General features: G+C 40.5%; 1 protein-coding gene across 12 annotated transcripts in view; it reads left to right on the top strand.

Moving 5' to 3' along the window:
* The first annotated feature begins 9,081 nt into the window (after nt 1-9,081).
* Nucleotides 9,082-13,398, top strand: part of KIF6 (kinesin family member 6) — a 406,499-nt gene continuing 402,182 nt past the window's right edge. For all 12 annotated transcript variants that reach the window (XR_014062975.1, XR_014062974.1, XR_014062973.1 and 9 more), the window contains exon 1: nt 9,082-9,243. Coding sequence is in view for 7 of the 12 variants with exons in the window: in XM_081523236.1 (XP_081379362.1) it covers nt 9,178-9,243 (66 nt within the window). In the remaining 5 variants the exon portion in view is untranslated. The remainder of the gene's footprint in view (nt 9,244-13,398) is intronic.

The raw sequence follows: 13,398 nt of genomic DNA, 5'->3' as shown, positions 1-13,398 counted from the left end.
GGCTAAACAGCTAGATCCAGGATGGGTAAGTTGGATTGCTGGATTTTGTGGCAGTAATAACACATGAGGGACTTCCCTGGTGGTTCAGTGGTTAAGAATCCTCCTTGCAATGCAGGGTACGTGGGTTCGATCCCTGATTGGGGAACTAAGCTCCAACATGCCCCGGAGCAACTAAGCCAGCACACCACGAATACTGAACCCTTGCTCCACAACTAGAGAGTCTATGTGCTGCAATGAGAGATCTCATGTCCTGCAACTGAGACCCAACACAGTCAAATAAATAAATAATGTATTAGATAAACTCTGCTCTGAGAGCCATTTTCTTTTCTTAAGTCTTAAGCCATGCTATGTGTTGGTAAGCATTTCTTGAATTCTGAAATATGCAGGGAAACATGTTACAGTAAACACCCGGAGGAGATAGGACAGCATGGGTAATTTACTTAGAAGAGAGGCATTCTGCAGCTATTTTTAACTCAGCCCATCCCTTGCTTCATTGGGATGTTGGTGAAACATTCAGGTTGTTTATGAGGAGCCTGTATATAAATACTCAAACAGTCATATTTTCCATTCAAAACTGGAGGCTTCACCAGCCTTTCCTCTGTGCCATGGCACTGTCATTTGGTTCATATGCTACACTCTGTAATCCGGCAAGAGCCTGGGCTGTAATTCCATATGGCTGGCCACCAGCTTCCAGCCATAAATGACTTTGATGTTGCTGCTCAGGGAGAGCCCCAGGAGAGATGCAGGAAGAGGATCAGACAAAGCAGGAGGAAAGGGGCCTCTGCCTCTGAGCCAGAGGGGGATGAACCAGAGAGAGGTCCCAGTATAACGTCGCAAATCTGCATCCACCGTCTGATAGGGAAAGGGAGGCCTTGCAAGTTTACCAAACCCGGTGATTCCCACTGTGATCTGATAAACCCAAGGGCTGGTAAAGTTTTATGAATTCCACTCTGCTCTGTATGCAGAGATGGTTATGTTAATGAAGTTATGCTTTAAATTAGCTGAACATATTCTCAAAAGAAAATTCCTTGCTGAAATTATATATTACAGATTTTGTGGTACACTTACTCTGCAATTTAATGGCATGTTGTTATTATTCTGCACTTAATGAGTACCAGAAAGTGCTCTGTGTATTCTCCACTTGATTCAGAAACAAGGGAATAAACAATTCTTTTCATCCTACCAGGTATGAGCAGATCTGTCTGATAATGACCATACTGACCACTCGTAAGACTAATGAACAAGAACTCTGCTGACAAAGGGATTTCTAAGGAAGAAAAGCATCCACTATCGAAAATATGCTTTCTTCTTCAGCTTTCAATTCCTTTCTGTGGAATCCGCAGTGAGGGACACTCAGGACTCATGAAGGAATCATGTCTGATATCCTTCCATCATCCCCAAACACATTCTTGAGTTCTTATTATGGATAAGAGCAGCTTTCAAGAGAGTAGAGAGAGAGTTTACATTGGTTGACTTTTTACTCTATTAATAATGCTATTTACAATAAGCAACCAACTCCATTATTCTTGCCTGGGAAACTCCATGGACAGAGGAGCCTGGCAGGCTACAGTCCTTGGTGTTGCAGAGAGTCAATCACGACTTAGCAACTAAACAACAACTAGTAAGCAGCAAAATTCTGGTTCCTTGTCTTGCCCCTTAGAGTAAGTTAATGGAAAAAGATCTCAATCAAATGTTTTCTGTCCCATTTGCGTGGACTCAACCACCTCTGTCTGAACATGCTTGCTCATCTGATACAAAAGAGAATTGCTGTGTCAGTGAAAGATTTTTGAACAAAGTATCATAAATCGCCCAAAGCCACTGAATAAAACAGAAGAAGGGGAAGTTTACTTCAGCTGGGTAATTTTATGTACATATTCAATAATATCAAAATTACCAGCCCATACAATTTTAGCTGGTCCCTCTTCAGACCTACAAAGAAGATTAATGCATTTTATAGCTGTAGTATCAACAGCTAAAGAGCTAGTTGAAAATTAGTACTAGGTCACAGTTACAATTTTTCTTAAAAAACATACAATCAGACACACAAAACCCAACTAACTTGCTTACAGACTAATTCATTTCAGGCACAGCCTTAATTTCTTTCAGATTTGAGGCTTCTAAACCTTGGCTAATTTGCCTATGCAATTATACGTTATTTTGACAACTGCAGAACTCAAGAATCTTTTAAACAATTCGAAGGGATCTTAATTCCGACATTTAAGCAAGTGGATAAGGTGCAAATAATAATACCAAGTATCGTTCTAGTTGTGGGAAAGACATTGTAACTCGGGGATTTAATCTCAAAACTTATTTAATACTCATTAGAACCATCTGTTTGAGATTTAAGTAAACCTGTCAAAGGCGCTGGGCCTGCCGGTTACACCAGGAAAAGAAACAGAGGCTGCAAGCTGGGGACTCACAGTCGAGCTTTACTTAGGAAGCCTTGTGCTTTAACCATTTTAAACGTGAATGTTTTTAGTTGGGGGCACTTCGTCTCCAGTTCACATGACTGCACTCTATTGTCATATATCTATCTGTCTGACATGCTTACTCCATCAGTCTGGGCCCAGGAGATGCAAGTTTGTAACCCCTGGTGTATCTCCTATGCATATATATGTTGAAGTTTCAACTCTTGAGGAGATGTTTACAATTAAAAGAATACAGACCAGGGGCTTAATGGTGGTCCATTGTTTAAGAATCTGCCTGACAAGGCAAGGGGACATGGGTTCGATCCCTGGTCCGGGAAGATCCCACATGTCTCAGGGCAGCTAAGCCCATGCACCACAATGACTGGAGCCCAGGCATCTAAAGCCCATGCTCCACAACAAGGGGAGCCACCACAGTGAGAAGCCTGGGCACCATAACTAGAGAGTGACCCCCGATTGCCGCAACTAGAGAACATTTGCGCAAAGCAACAAAGACCCAGCACAGCCAAAAATAAATAAATGTATAAATAAAAACTAAAAAAAAAAAAAAAAAGAATTCAGTTCAGAAGTCAGAATCTTTTGGGTACTGAGCATTCTCTATTCACCCTAGAATAATGTTTTTACATTCATGTCCACATGTGATCTTTCCAACTCAGTGACATAGCTATTTATTATCCAATCCATCCTCATGTATTGGATGAGGTAAATGACATTTAAAAACATAAATGATCCGCCCCATGTCACACCCTTAGGTATGAAAGAAGCAGGATCTGAACACACATTTCCTCCCCATCAATGCATTTGATCATGTGGCCTGGCACTCAAGACAAAATGTGTCCATTTTCTGTATGCGGCACCCACAGGTATCTCTCTGAAACTCACAACGTTCCTCCATGTCAAAGGTCTCTTACCTCTCTAACCAACCTAAATTCCATGATTCAGCACTTAAAATGAGCTTTTTTGAATGCCTTTGGCTTCCTGGCCTCTTGCACTGCACCATCTTGGTATAATGCCCATTATTCACATGGAGCAAACACATATTATCTTCTCTCTGTCCCATACCTTCAACCTCTCCTTCCTTATTGGTTTCACTCCCTCACATACAAACAAAAGATTCTTCCTTCCCCCCATGTTCCTCCAGTTTTCACCCTGTGTTTTGTTTCTTTGCAACCCTTTGCCGGCAAGCTTCTGGAAAGGTAGCCTCTCGGAGGCCTCTATTTCCTAGCCTCCCCTTTACTTCTCAGCCTCCTGTAATCTGACTTTTGACCCCATCACTCTACTGAAGCTGCTGTCAAGGTTACCAGTGACCTTCTAATCGCTAAACTGCATGGACATTTTTCAGGGTATCCTCTTTAGTATCCAACACCACTGGACACTTCCTTCTTAAGTGCTCTCTCCTCCTGGTTTGCATGTTGCAGCATCTGCCTTTCTCCCTCAGAGCATCACTTCAGCTGCTCCTCCAGTCTCCTGTGCCATCCTGCTTACACCACCAACCATAACTGTAAGGTTTGCAGCTTTCTTCCTTGTGAATAACTAGATCGCTTTCTAGAAAAGAAAAAAAAACCCTGGGATGACTCCCCAGTCCGTATTTTCAGCCATAGCTTCCTCCTAAAATTTATCCAGTTACGGATGGACGTCCCACAGGTACTTGAAATTAAGCACATCCTTGACTCCTCATGCTCCTCTTTCCGGCTCTGATCGAATTACCTGTCCAGTTGAGTACCTGCACCCAACTGCCCAATCTTCCCCCTCCTCCAGCTTTATTAAGGTATAATTGAAAAATAAAATAGTATATATTTAAAGTGTATGATGGGATGATTTAATACAGGTATACATCGTGGAATATTTACCACAGTCAAGTTAACACATTCGTCACTTCACATAGCTACTTTAAAATTTTTTTGTGGTGAGATCACTTAAGATCTATCCTCTTAGAAAAATTCCAAGTATGCAATAGAGTGTTATTAGCTACAGTCACCATGCTGTACCATTAGGTCCTCAGAACTTACTTATCTTATAACTGAAACTTTCACCAGCATCTCCCCATCTCCGACTCCACCCTAGTCCTGAGTAACCACCATTCTACTCTGTGTTTCTGTAAGTGTGACTTAAAAAAAAAAAATCCATATATAAATGATACTATACAGTATTTGTCCTTCTTTGTCTGGCTTATTTCACTTACCTTCATCTATGTTATTACAAATCACGACTTCCATCTTTTTATGGCAGAATAATACTCCATTGTATATACACACGCCACAACTCCTTTGACCATTTATTTCTGGGTGGACAAAGGTGGTTCCACTTCTGGGAATAAACCTGAAGGAAATGAGACCAGTATCTTGAAGAGACATCTGCACCCACATGTACCCAGCAGCATGATTCACAAGAGCCACCATATAAAAACAATGTAACAGCTCAATCTTGAATCATTTCTTCCTTTCCACTTAGCACCAGGTGAAAAAAACTCTTAAAATCTGTTTCACAGTTGGTTCTCTCCTCTTCTCCAGCCTTGCTACTGCCCCACCTGTTCATTCTCCATTCTTTTTTTTTTTTTGCTTTTCTTATACTAGTTTACATACAGTATAATTTACCCTTTTAAGTATGTAGATAGTTTTATGACTTTTGACAAATGTACATAGTAATGTTGTTGTTCAGTCACTAAGTTATGTCTGACTCTTTGTGACACCATGGACTGCAGCACACCAGGCTTCCCTGTTCTTCACTGTCTCCCAGAGTTTGCTCTAATTCATGTCCACTGAGTCAGTGATGCTATTTAACCATCTCATCTTCAGCCCCCACCCTTCTCCTTTTGCCTTCAATCTTTCCCAGCATCAGGGTCTTTTCCAGTGAGTTGGTTCTTTACATCAGGTAGCCGAAGCATTGGAGAATCAGCTTCAGCATCAGCCCTTCCAGTGAATATTCAGCGTTGATTTCCTTTAGGATTGATTGATTTGATTTCCTTGCAGTCCAAGAGACTCTCAAGAGTCTTCTCCAGCACCACAATTCAAAAGCATCAATTCTTTGGCGCTCAGCCTTCTTTATGGTCCAACTCGCACATCCGATTATGACTACTTAACATGTTACTGTGCATGTAATCAAAACTAAAATCAAGATGTGAAACGATTCCATCACCCTCCAAAAACTACCATGCTCATTTGTAGTCAATCTCTTTCCCTACCCCAGCCCTTGGCAACCACTAATTTGGTCAGTGATTCTATCCCTATAGTCTTGCTTTTTCCAGAGTGTCATAAAAATGGAATTTTAAAGTGTGTAACTTTGAGTCTGGCATCTTTCACTCAGCATTATAAATTTGAGGTTCAACTATGTTGTTACAGTCATCAGCAGTCCATTCCTTTTTATTGTGTGGACGTACCATTTTGTTTATCCATTCAGCAGTTGAAGAACATTTGCTTTGTTTCCAGCTTTTGGCAATTGTGAATAAAACCACAATAATCATTCCTGTTTACCTTTCTGTGTGAACATCAGTTTTCAGTCCACTTAGGTAAATGCTGAGGTGTAGGATTGCTGGGTTACATGGTAAGTATATATGCAATTTTATATTTAAGCAACTCAAAAGGTGGTTTTGCAAAGTGGCTGGTCCATCTTGCATCCTCTCCTGCTATGTTTGAAAGTTCCAACTGCTCTGCATCCATGCCAGTTCTTGTTAGTGCCAACTTATTTTCTTCTTTTTAGTCATTCTAAAAGGTGTGTAATGGTATCTGATTGTGTTTTTAATTTTTATTTCATTATAATTATGTTGAACATCTTTTCATGTATCTGCCACCCTTACAGTAGAAACTGTCTGTTTAAATCTTTGACACCCTTCTTTATAAAAATAAACGGGGTTGTTTATTTTCCTATTTATTATTAGGTTTTAAGAGTTTCAAAGTATTCTGGATGCAAGTCCTTTATCAGGTATGTGTTTTGCAAGACTGATCTCCCAGTTTGTGGTTTGCCTTTTCATTCTCTAAGAGTTTCTTTTTAAACCTTTTTATTTTGAGATAATTGTAGAGTCACAGGCAATTGTAAGAAATAATGCAGAAAGATGTGGCATCCTCTTCCCCCAGTTTCTCCCGCTGGTAACATCTTGCATAACTATCATACAGTACTATAACTGAGGAATGAATGTTGATACAATCCATTCATCCCATCCAAACTTATTAAACTTTCAGCTGTTTATATGTAGTGTGTTTGTGTGTGTGTGTGTGTGTGTCTCCTCCTGTGTGGTGCTATCACATATGTAGATTTCTGTGACCACCGCAGTCAAGATAAAGAACAATCCATCACAAAGATCCTTTTACAGCCACAGCCACCTCCCCCCACTCTGTCTCTCTAACCCTTGGCAACCACTAATCTGCTCTCCATCTCTATAATTTTGTCATTTCAAGAATGTTATATAAATGGAATCATACAGTATTTGACTTTTGAGTCTGATTCCTTCACTCAGCATAATTCCCTGGAAATTCATCCAAGTAGTTATATGTATCAGTAATTTCATTTTAATTGTTGAATAGTATTCCACAGTTTGTTTGGCCATTCAGTGGTTGAAGGACATATGGGTTCTTGCCAACTTGGAGCGACTATGAATGAAGCTGCTATGAACACTCGTGTAATAGTTTCTGGGTTTTTTTTTTTTTCTTTTTATGAAAGAAAGTGAAAGTGTCAGTCACTCAGTCGTGTCTGACTCTTTGAGATCCCATGGACTGTAGCCTGCCAGGCTCCTCTATCCATGGGATTCTCCGGGCAAAAATACTGGAGTGGATTGCATTCCCTTTTCCAGGGGATCTTCCCCACCCAAGGATCAAACCTGGGTCTCCTGCATTTTTTTAACATTTAATTTTATATTAGAGTATAGCCGATTAATAATACTGTGACAGTTTCAGTTGGACAGCAAAGGGACTTAACCATACATATGCTCATGTATCGATTTTTGTGTGAACACGCTTTCATTTCTCTGGGATTAATGCTGGATTTTATAATAGCTGCATCATTAGTTTTGTAAGTAACTACTCAACTGTTTTCTAGAGTGGTTGTATAATTATCCACAATATATTTTACACTTTACATTCCTACCAGTAATACATAAGTGATTCAGTTTTTCTATATCTTTGTCAGCATCTTGTTTTGTGGCTATTTTTAATTTTAGCCATTCTGATAAGTGTGTAGCATTGTGGTTTTTTAACATGTATCACCTTGATGGATATATGTGGAACAATTTTTCATGGGTTAACAGTGTTTTTTGAGGGCTCCATCTTTTCTTTTTATTATTTTCTTACTTCTTTTCCAGATTTACTGAGATACAATTGACATATAAGCTTAAAGTATATGATGTGATAATTTGATCATGCATATAATGTGAAATGATTATCACAATAAAGCCAGTCAGCAACTCTATCACCTCACATAATTCCTTTTTTTCCTGGTAAGAACATTTACGATTTACTCTCTTAGCAAATATATAACCAAAGTTGCCACGCTGTATGCCAAGTCCCCAGAACTTATAACTGGAGCGTTTTACCCTTTGGCCAGTATTCCCCTATTTCCCCCACTTCCTGGCCTCTGGAAACCACCATTCTACTCTCCGTTTCTATGAGTTCAACTTTCCTAGATTACACATGTAAGTGAGACCATACAGTTACATTATTTGTCTTTTCCAACAAATTTCACCAAGCATAATACCCTCCGGTTTCATCCATGTTGTTAAAATGGCAGGATGTCCTTATTTTCTTGGCAGAATAATATTCATATATACATATATACCTCCATTATAGAGACAAAACATAATATATAAAATAATATTCATATATATATCACATTTTCTTTTTCCAGTCATCCATTAGTGGGCATTTATGTTGGTTCCATATCTTGGTTAATATTTCTGGTGCATTTGGGAGGGCAACTATCTCTCTGATTTCAATTCTTTTGTATATCTACCCAGGAGTGGAATTGCTGAATCACATGGCAGTTCTATTTTTAATTTTTTTAAGGCCTATGCACACTGTTTTCCATAGTGACTGTACCAACTCACATTCCCACCAACAGTGCACACCACACCAGAGCCCATCCTTTCATGACAGGACTATTGCGTGGGAAATAGTCCCCCTTCCTCCAGTTTTGGCCTCTTCCAAAACAGAATGAGATAAGGTGCCCTTCCACAGGACTCGGTCTTACTCCATCATAACTTGTGATTTCCCATTAAAACTCTGTCTCCATCATCAGACCCTAATCTCCAAGTGGGCACAGGAAGTTTTTGCTTAGCTCAGAATCCCCAGGCAGTACATTGCTGTCACAAATCAAGTGCCATCTTTTCAATAAATGAGTAATAAGAACCAGAACGACTTCAGTGCTAAAAAGAGGTGTTGGCAGAGAGAAAGAATGGCTTAAAGAACGGGCAAGGCATAACGGTTGTCACCCCATTAACCACTCTCCAGGCCAGCTTTAGCTCTAAGTCAGGCGCCAGACTTGCTCATGCGCACGCGCAGCTCTCTCCGCGTGGCCCCGCCCCGCCCCGTCCTCGGCCCCGCCCCGTCCTCGGCCCCGCCCCCACCCTCAGTCCCTCCCTCCGGGCCTTCCCACCTGTCAGCAACCAATTAGGGCGAGGAGGCGGTCCTTCTGGCGCGGTGCTCCATGGGTAGTGTCCCTAGTTACTGTTGCTAAGGCTTCGGCTTGCCTGAGGTGGCGGGAGCCAGAAGTTTTGGGAGCCAGTACCTGAGAGAGGTCAAGGGTCGGTGCAAGAGCCGAGGAGGAGATGGTGAAGCAGACGATCCAAATTTTCGCCAGGGTGAAGCCCACTGTCCGGAAGCAGCAACAAGGGGTATGGGTCGGAGTAGAACGGGCGCCGGCGAGGCGGGGCCTCTCAGGCCGCGGGAGGGGCGGCACGCGAGGGTCCCGGGCCCGGGTGAGGGGTTCGGCGCCCGGCGCGTGATGCGGCCAGGCGTCCAGCACACTCGGTTCTGGCACTCGAGCAGCCCACAGACGCCAACACATTGCTGTCAGGGGGCGCGGACAGACAGACATCCAGTCCATTTCCACCCGACACAGACCTGCGGGCCCCGATTAACCTGTACAGAACCACCTGTGTACTCCGGGACACACGTGTTCACGTAGTTGCAGACCCGTGCACGCACCTGTACATCTGCGTGTATGCGTGATCATAGACTAGCCTCAGCTTTGTGCCGTTATTGCACTTTTCTCGAAAACAGTCACGCAGCTCTGCCCACCCAGGAGCATTCAAACTTCTGTTTCACCCTCGGGCAAAACGTGCAAGCCAGAGATACGTGTCTACACGCGTCTAAGATGATACGGATGATAGATACAGATAGAGACACATAAAGCCTACATGGTGGTTCTCACGCAGTGGGCCCTTAGAGTTTTTTGACTATATTGTCATTCTGAACATAAACGTTGACATACACTCGTTGCAGATGTAAATAGGTATTTATGCAACTTACACAAAGAATATACATACCTTTTATTCTGAAAACAGTAACTGAGCATTTACTAGGCGTTTCCTCTAGGATGCTAAGCTCAGAAGTGTACAAAGAAGGCTAAGGCATGATCCTACTCTGAGCAGAAATACTTTGAATGCTCCTCAGATGTTTCAAAACATTGTTTTCTTTCCTTGGGAAGGGGCATAGTCACTTTTACCACTTAGATCCTTTGTCTGCATCATCCCTGGGTCTCATGAAAACCCTGCAAGGCTGATGTTTTCCTCATTTTATAGATGAGGAAGCTGAATCTCAGGTTAAATAATTTGGCTCAGCCAGCCACCTGGTGAGTGGCAGAACCCTGATTTTAATTAAGGATTTTTTTATTCCAAAGCTTTTGGGACAAAACCTTTCTGCCTCAGAAAATAAGGATATAGGCACGGGCAATCTGAGTCATATTCATGAGTCTCTGGAATAGGTATATTTTTAATAATATTTTATCTCTCCTCCATATCTTCAAAGAGTGTATGTATGTATGTAACAACATTTGCTGTTGTCTAGTCATTAAGTTGTGTCTGATTCTTTTGCGACCCCATGGACTGTAGCCCACCAGGCTCTTCTCTCCGTGGGATTGCCCAGACACGAATCCTGGAGTGTGTTGCTATTTCCTTCTCCAGGGGATCTTCCTGACCCAGAGATCAAACCAGTATCTCTGTCTCCTGCATTGGCAGGTGGATTCTTTACCAATGGGCCACTTGGGAAGCCCGTGTAACATCATGTGAAGTGAAAGTCGTTCAGTCGTGTCTGACTCTTTGCGACTCCATGCACTGTAGAGTCCATGGAATTATCCAGGCAAGAATACTGGAATGGGTAGCTTTTCCCTTCTCCAGGGGATCGTCCCAACCCAGGGATCGAACCCAGGTCTCCCGAATTGCAGGCCAATTCTTTACCAGCTGAGCCACAAGGGAAGTCCATGTAACATCATAGCAGCTCATAATTTAGGATTTGCTTCATGTAAATTTATATACTTAAAACATGGAGAATATATTGTCTTTGTTTTCATCTTCAGTCTTTTCATTCATGGAATACGGTTAGGAAAAGATGTATGAAAACACTCTAAAGAAATTATTGGCATTTAAAAAATTTAAGGAATGTAGAATATGGAAAGCAACCATTGAGTATTCCCATTTTTTCTCCTCTTACATTCACTTACAAGGTTTTTAAAGTACATCACATATAAAAATTATCCACACACCCACATTTTCCCCCACATCCACCCCCAGATTCTTAGCTAAAAATACTGAACCTGTCTATATTGACTCAGCAGTCAGAAACAGGTGCTTGGATGTGATCATGTGACAGGATGGATAGAGGTGGGGCTGGGGGGGTGGGTTGATAGAGAACATTGGATTTAACTTGAACTTCTTCCCTTAAAATGCAATGTTTGTATTTTTAAATGTGCCTTCTTTTGCATTTCTTCAGTGAGATTCTATGGAATGTCTTGTTTGCTACTCCAGGAAATATTTTTAGGTATCATATTGTACTTTAATAATGCCAGATTCTTACTGAGATGCAACATTATGCCATGTACAGTAAAATGAGAGAACACAGATGAACAAGTTTTGAATTAACGTATCCCTACCCTTCCTTAGAAATCCCACTGTTAGCACCCTGTACTTTTGCTCCCAAAGATTGTGTGGTTGTTTCTCTGATTAGATATACTCCTTGTAGCATTAAACTAAAAGTGACTCAAAGGTATTTTTTTTTCTTCTTCATTTTGTGGCTCTGTTACTTCATTAATCATACTCCCTGAGACACTATAAATTAAATGATGATAATTTATAGATTAATACATTAAAAGATACATAAGATGACCCTCTGTGATAATTTTAACAGTAGCAGTGCTTTTCATTTGCATAGTGCTTTGTATATTTTGAAACATCTTCATATCCATCCTTGCATTTGGTCTAATTGTCTCCTATTAAAGAACAGCTCCATCTCAAATATTTTTATGACTAACGGTAGAAAGCCAATCTATTAGACTAAACAAGTTTTCTTGTTGTGGGCTTTTCTTAATGCCTCAAAGAATGGCTTAATGAGAGGAGTGGAAAGTCACTGTTCCTACTCTGTTAATAGTTATTGGCCCTTTTTGTTTTCTGAGTACTGTTACAGGTTTTTAAAAAATGTATGGCATTCCTCACTCCTGTATGCTTTTTTGTCTTACTTACCCTTTTCACTCACCTGTCTAACCATTAACCTTTTTTAAAAAAAGCAATGTAGTGCCCTATAGAATATAATTTTTAAATGTCTCTTGAGAAAATCTAACCAGAAAGCCTTGGACCTGATGCCATAACTTTCTATGAATAATTTTATTTTACAGCATGACTTTTCTTACATGAATTCCTCACATTTTAAATGAGAGAGCTCAATAAAAATCTGCTTAGGAAAATTATTCAGACTTTCTGGAGATTTAGGTAGGCTTTTTACTTATTTCAGAATATGACTTTCCCCCCATAATCAAGCATCTAAATGAGTCTTAAACAGGAAGTATTTCTTGTTAGAAAGAATTTTATTTCTTGGTGAAAGACAAGAAGTCTTTTTTAAAAACCTCTAAACCTAATGACTAACATTTTTTATGGTGCATTACAAAATGCTTCCATTTCCATGACATCATTTGATCCCCACGGCAATCTTGTAATGGAGGCGATTCTGTTTTCTTCATCTTATGTATGTACTGAGATGCTAAAAGTGGTGGCTGGCCACACAGCTGGTAAATTGAGATCAGTGTTAGACCCAGGTCTTTGGACATCAAATTGTAGACTTCTGTTTATTCCCTATGATCTGTTTATAGGCTGGACTCTTGCTTTTCCTGGCCAATAAGTAAGGGGGTAGATAACCAAGAAGAGAATCAGAATATTACAGTTGTAAAGGGGGTTGGTGAAGACCCTTCATTTCCCTATCTGCTTGAAGAGGTTAAGTGATTTCTCTCAGGTCATTTTCTAATTAGTGGCCGAGCTGGGAGGAGAACCTAGAAAATGACATCAAAGACGTGAATTACATGTGTCTTTTGAAACCACATGTCTTTTATCAAATGCTTAAATATGTCTCATGGAAACTTGGGCTTCTTTGAACATAACTTGAATTAGGGCATTCTGTGAGCTCTCTGAGAAGGCTCAGACCCAAGCCTTTCATCTCTGTGTCTAGCATTTTGTAAATGCTGAGAAATGCTTATTGGTTGCAGTAAAATGTTAATTTCTGGTACATAATTCCAAAGCAATACTTAGATAATATGTTGTTGTCAGGGCTATTATTTTCTCAACAACGGATACAGACACTCAAATACTCAAATTTGAGTATTAGATCATTCAAAGAGGATCTGAGCTTTGATCAGGTATTGATTTAGGTTTTACTTTTTGTTCAGTTCCATATATTTGTTTGAGTGTGCACAGAGTTTAAACAGGAAAATTATCCAAGTTGTGCTATGTTATGACTTCTTATCTGAAAAGTACAGGTTTTAAAATACTGTCACAATGCATGTCATA

Source organism: Giraffa tippelskirchi, chromosome 8 (assembly GCF_054371585.1).
Source record: "Giraffa tippelskirchi isolate mGirTip1 chromosome 8, T2T-mGirTip1v1.2.pri, whole genome shotgun sequence".
Taxonomy (NCBI): domain Eukaryota; kingdom Metazoa; phylum Chordata; class Mammalia; order Artiodactyla; family Giraffidae; genus Giraffa; species Giraffa tippelskirchi.
Note: the sequence above shows the minus strand (reverse complement) of the source record. Positions and strands in the feature narration are given on the sequence as shown.